This window comes from Triticum dicoccoides, unplaced genomic scaffold (genome assembly GCF_002162155.2).
Source record: "Triticum dicoccoides isolate Atlit2015 ecotype Zavitan unplaced genomic scaffold, WEW_v2.0 scaffold128878, whole genome shotgun sequence".
In the NCBI taxonomy this organism is placed as follows: domain Eukaryota; kingdom Viridiplantae; phylum Streptophyta; class Magnoliopsida; order Poales; family Poaceae; genus Triticum; species Triticum dicoccoides.
The window spans coordinates 1-5,280 of NW_021190638.1; the positions used below are offsets into that span (position 1 = coordinate 1).

Below are 5,280 nucleotides of genomic sequence, written 5' to 3' on the forward strand. Positions count from 1 at the left end.
GCAGGTTGAGTATATGTGGGATCGGGTGCGCCCCGGTGGGTGGGCAGGATACGACGTGGCAGACGCATTCCCATATTCTCCCAGGATATGGACTGGATATGGAGGTTGTCGTCCAGTCTAGGCATTTGAGCCGTATTTGACATGTTCGGTTGGATGACAGTTTTGCGCCCGGGTAGTGGCCAGGCAGCCCGCTCGGATGTTTGGGCGGATATGTAGGATCCGGCTGTAGATGCTCTAATGCAGGGCCGTCCTCTTTGAAGTGCTCCAGTTTGCCAGAAATACAGTAAACCACGGGGAAGGAGATTATGATAGAGTTTTGTATTTAGCATAGAGGCAGTGGAGTAATTTCACATGGTGAAAATAGGGATAAAAATATGAAAATCATTAAAGTAACTAAAAGGGGCATATTATCTATAGGAAAAGGAAAAGCATGGAAAATCATCTAACCCAATGTAAAGAGGGGCAAATTATCAAGTGTCCAAATAAAGCGTGAACCAACCTATGGTTGGATGGTTAGAGGGGGGGCGGGTTCGGTGACCCCCCTCACCACCAACGACCAAGTGATCGACGATGGAGCGGGGCCGCCGATAGACGATGCCTGAAGGATTGGCTCTCTTGGCGCGGCTAGAGTTTCTGGTTGCTTGCCTCATAGGAAAGCTAGGCTTAGTTCATAGGCACGAAAAATGTTAATCTTTTCAAAAAAATCATGATCGATTCCTTTGAGCTGGTGAGTCCAGCGCCCCTGCGAGTACATGTGTGACGCCCCTGATTCAATAGGACTTCTGTTTGTTTATGTTGTCCTCTATTTGCTGTTGCAAACTCTTACCATGATCTCCTTATCTACTCATCATAGGCGAACTGCTGTGTCGCAAGCACAATAAGCCATACGAGTATATTCATCACCCATGCAAAGTAAGCTCAATCCGAAAGTTCAAAGGCAATAAATACATCTAAAGCCAGGAAAGTTTATTCTCCGTGGTAAGAGCTACATTACTCTTCTCATTCCAACAACTCTCACAACAACTTCTAAAAGATATAGCTTTATACAATTTAACATAGGTGAGCCTTGCATCCATTACTTAGATGAGTTTAGTCGCCACATTGTGTGGGGCAACACAGTTAAGCTCTATGACCATATGTTCGTAGACTGCAAAAGATCATCCGCAGCACCACCACGCCTGATTGCTACTATGTGTGCCACATGACAGAAACATTTGCAACAGACGACAAAATAATGGTAATCCTTTGCAATTGCCCTGTCAAATTTCATACATTAGCATGGTATAAAATGATATAGTAACTAACCTTTACTGTTATTTTCAATACTTTAGCATTTCATTTTCTATGGGTTCCCTTCTCCCACACATGGATGCTGACCGTGGTGAACTGCCAATCACTACTGAAGATGGAACTACCATAGTCACAGCCCGCTTTATCAAGGGTGTTGACAAAAGGGCCATCATCACTAAAGGCTGGAGCAACTTCTTTCGTCAGGCACACATGAACAAAGGGCAATCATATGCTTTCACCTTCAAATGCACTTCCAAGGGACTGCGCTTGATCGTCTACTCAATATAAACAAACTGCAAAAGCCCCTTGTAACTGCAAAAGCACCTTCAAAAGCCCCTTCAAACTACAAGTTATATATCGTAAAAAATATATCATTAGAAACTTCAAATCGTATACTTTCTAATGGTATAAATTTTAGACTATACAATTCATCTTATGTTGGGCAAATTATAGATCAAGGGATAAGCACAAGCCTTATAAACCTGAAATGAGGTAGTAGCATTCTAGTGGCAAGAAAGTCATCTTCCATCAGGCCCCCAAGCCTTGTCTTAATGATCTTTGAATGGGAAAGCACTCATTCAACTTTTGGTATGAAACCCATAGACCATAGTAACAAGCAAACAAAGCATCTACCAATCAAGTACATATGTGAATGTGCAAGTATGTTACAAACATTCTTACCACTCTTCCACTAAATGAATATTTCGTGTAATGTTATGTGAGAAGTATTTGCTGAATTTGACATCGGAATTATTTATGTAAATCTTTTACTTCTGGAAGGAGAATGTACGATGCTGTCTTTCAGATCTTTCAAAGCAGCAGTTCTTTGGAGCTAACCATTGCAAGTTTCCATCTCTTAATGGAGCTGGGCAAGGTGAAATGTTCTCTACCCCTTTCTCTCTCTTTCTGCCACCTTCGTGCAAGTTGACGCGTCCCTTGTCCCTCCATTTGTCTATCATGGTACTTTTGACAATGGGGAGATAGATTCTGGCCTGCTATGTTAGCCATTCTCATTCATATCCGTTAGCAGAGAAAAGCCACTGATTTGGCAATGTTTCTTTTTGTTGTGTAGCATGACTAATATTCACTTAACTACCCAAGCAGTGCTCCTTTTGTGGTTTACGGGAGCTCCATTTTATCATTACTATACTACACTGATATACCACTAAACTGTAACATGTAAAAACCTATATGTTGTTAAGTTAGTATATTGTCATTTCATGGTTCATCTCATTTTGTGTGCTTTTGATGTTAACTTGCAGCAATATCCAAGAGTATATTTGACAAATTTTGGTTCCCATCCAACTCTAGTTATAGTTAAAGAGGTAAAGGATGACATAATGTATTAGATGTTTTTTCAACAAACTATGTACTGTTGTATGTTTTATACTTCTATTGGATTTAAAAATCTAACATGCATAAGTAATTTCCCATTTTCCAGTCATGGTCACCATTTCTCCTTGGCAACAATGTAGCTTCTGGTGAGATTGGGAGAAACACCAGTCGCTCAGATCATCTCTTTGATTCTTTGGTAAGCTGGTATTAGTGTGCTACATTATTTTCTTATGCTTTATTCATATTTGCAAATTCTGTTTTCCTGCTTATGAACATATTTGTCTTGAGTTTCCCTGCTTTTATTGGACCAAGAAGCATATCCTCACTGTATGTTCTTGGGGCCTGGGTACTTTAGCCTATATTATGCCTTTACAGGTTTTCTTCTACTTTTGTTCTTGTCCCCTAGCCACTTGATTACTTGAGTTCCTTGAAGACTACGTTTTACTGTTGTATTATATGTTGGTAAATATTTGAAGTGTGAATTAGGAACTATCTTTTGGATGTTAAAGACTATTTTGCAATACTTATTATCATAGTATTTGGCTTCCTCATTTTTCTGTGTCCGAAGTATCTGATTCAGTTTTACCCTTCTTTAGAGATTTTCTTTGTTGACCGAGGCTATGGTTGAAGCATCGAATGACACAGGTGCTAATAGTGGGCTTAAGGTAAATCCCTGATGGTCTCTAACTCCAGAGAATATTGGAAAAGTCCACTTCTCAAACTTAAACTTCCACAAATGTCCACTTTTAAGTCACAAACTCAACTGTCCGAGTTGCGACTTGAACTATCCTGTCCATTTTTCAATCACAGGTGGTTTCAGTTGACGCAGATGCCACATGTACGCACATCAGTACCATGTCACTACCATGTCATTTAACAGATCAGTTCAAGTTGACTGGATGGATGAGTCTAGGTTAAACCACCGAAAGAGGCCTACCCCTGATCCACTTATCCTCCCAGAATCTAATAGATTTGCCATTCCCCACACTAAATGATCCAAACTGAACAAATTTATCCTTAACTTTCATGAGGCCCTTCCAAAAGTGAGAGTCCGTTGGTTTGACTTTAATCGCCATGAGTGATTTTTGCCCCAAATACTTACTTCATAGGAGCGACCGCTAAATTTCATCCTTGCTTAGCAGCTTAAACAACCATTTACTCATAAGTACATAATTTTTTACTAGTAATTTATGAATCCTGAGGCCACCCTGGTCTTTAGGGGTACAGAAAGAATTCCCATCGTGCTAAACGATCCTTTCTCTTGTGCTTCTGGAGAAAACTCCTGCTTGTTGTCTCCAAATGGCAACAAAAAAGTTTATGTTCTTTAACTAAGTCTGAAACGTGACTATGTTTAGCCAGGTCCCTAAAACTCTTGCTATTCCAAAAAATCCCTCTCATTTCTTATTATTCTTTCATTTTGAGAACCGCCAAAGTAAATGATACCTAATAAAGATAACCTGAGGGTGTACCTCAAATTAGGAAGGGTTACACTATGCGTTTTTCTGTTATGGTATCGCATTCCTTGGCAGTACTATAGAAACTTTGCATCTATATTATACATTTCTTTGTCTGTCGTTGGGATTTGAAGCTTGTTCTGTTCTGTAATTTAGCATATAGAGAACATGGTGCTGTTCCAATATCTCGTTCGCACACTTGAGGCTGATTTTATACCTCGTCATATTGCATATAAAGGTAAAAGTGCCTGTCAACTTAACTGTTTTACATTCCTGTGTATAAGACAATATATTCTTAAACATTCTTGTGATTTTGTTGCAGAGTCATTAGACTGGGTGATCGTCAGGGAATCTGTTTTAAACGTGCTTCTGGTAAGACCTACCTACATCTGTAATTTATAAAAAGTAGCTTAGCTTTCTGGGCTAAAACTTTGTTTGTTGTTTCTTTGCCTCGTCATATTTTGTTGAAGATTTTTTTTTACCATTGACATAGTCACAGTTACGTGAAATATTGCAACGTCTGTGTTATTTTATGACATTTTTGGAATCCCTAATATTCATTAACAGGGATCGCGAAAACTGGTATTCAAAATGTTTGTCAAGAACTGCATATCACTTCTGAACCAACATCAGCGTGAAATTGAAGATGACATATCTTCTAAATCAGCATCTGATTTAGATTCTTCCTTAACCTTTTCATTGCTTGAGTTTGAAAGAGAAGCGCTTATATCCGTGAAAAAACTTTTCATTATGGTGAGCTATACCATTGTGTTTTTGATCATACACAGATTGTGTGAAGTGCAGATGCTAACTATTTCAGTCTTTTTTGTAGGTTATAAACCTTGACTTGATTAGGAAAGAAGCAGACAAATTGGGCCTGACTTCAAGGGCTGATGGCCTCAGGTTTGGTTCTTGGTTTCATTTGCTTAAGAATGTAGCCATTGTGCCTGATATTCCATTTCCTTCTCTGTAGGAATCCTATCCTGGAAGTTATTCTAGAGGAGCTAACTTACAACACAATCTACTTATCCCCATTTCTTTTGGTAACTGCAAACCACTGCATCCTTCTGGCCTCTTACTCATTTTTCATGGATATCTTAATGTTACCATAATGTTGAACTTGCACGAGAAACTGAATTGGTGGTTCATTTAAAGCTTGTTGTAAACCCACTCAAAGTTCCTAGTAAAGCTTGACAATTTT

General features: G+C 39.1%; 1 protein-coding gene across 1 annotated transcript; it reads left to right on the forward strand.

Annotated features, from left to right (window-relative positions):
* The first annotated feature begins 2,006 nt into the window (after positions 1 to 2,006).
* LOC119343471 (negative regulator of systemic acquired resistance SNI1-like) lies at positions 2,007 to 5,206 on the forward strand. Its single transcript, XM_037614410.1, has 9 exons — positions 2,007 to 2,164; positions 2,553 to 2,615; positions 2,732 to 2,821; positions 3,222 to 3,290; positions 4,236 to 4,317; positions 4,402 to 4,451; positions 4,647 to 4,832; positions 4,912 to 4,982; positions 5,053 to 5,206. The coding sequence occupies exons 1-9, from the start codon at positions 2,075 to 2,077 to the stop codon at positions 5,189 to 5,191; spliced, it is 840 nt and encodes a 279-aa protein (XP_037470307.1). The 5' UTR covers positions 2,007 to 2,074; the 3' UTR covers positions 5,192 to 5,206.
* Positions 5,207 to 5,280: the final 74 nt, after the last annotated feature.

Bases quoted from the DNA above. Each gene is read 5' to 3' on its own strand.
- LOC119343471 (XM_037614410.1), top strand. From the start codon at position 2,075: ATGTACGATGCTGTCTTTCAGATCTTTCAAAGCAGCAGTTCTTTGGAG. The intron at 2,822-3,221 runs GTAAGCTGGTAT...ACCCTTCTTTAG, and splicing joins ATCATCTCTTTGATTCTTTG to AGATTTTCTTTGTTGACCGA. The intron at 4,983-5,052 runs GTTTGGTTCTTG...CCTTCTCTGTAG, and splicing joins TCAAGGGCTGATGGCCTCAG to GAATCCTATCCTGGAAGTTA.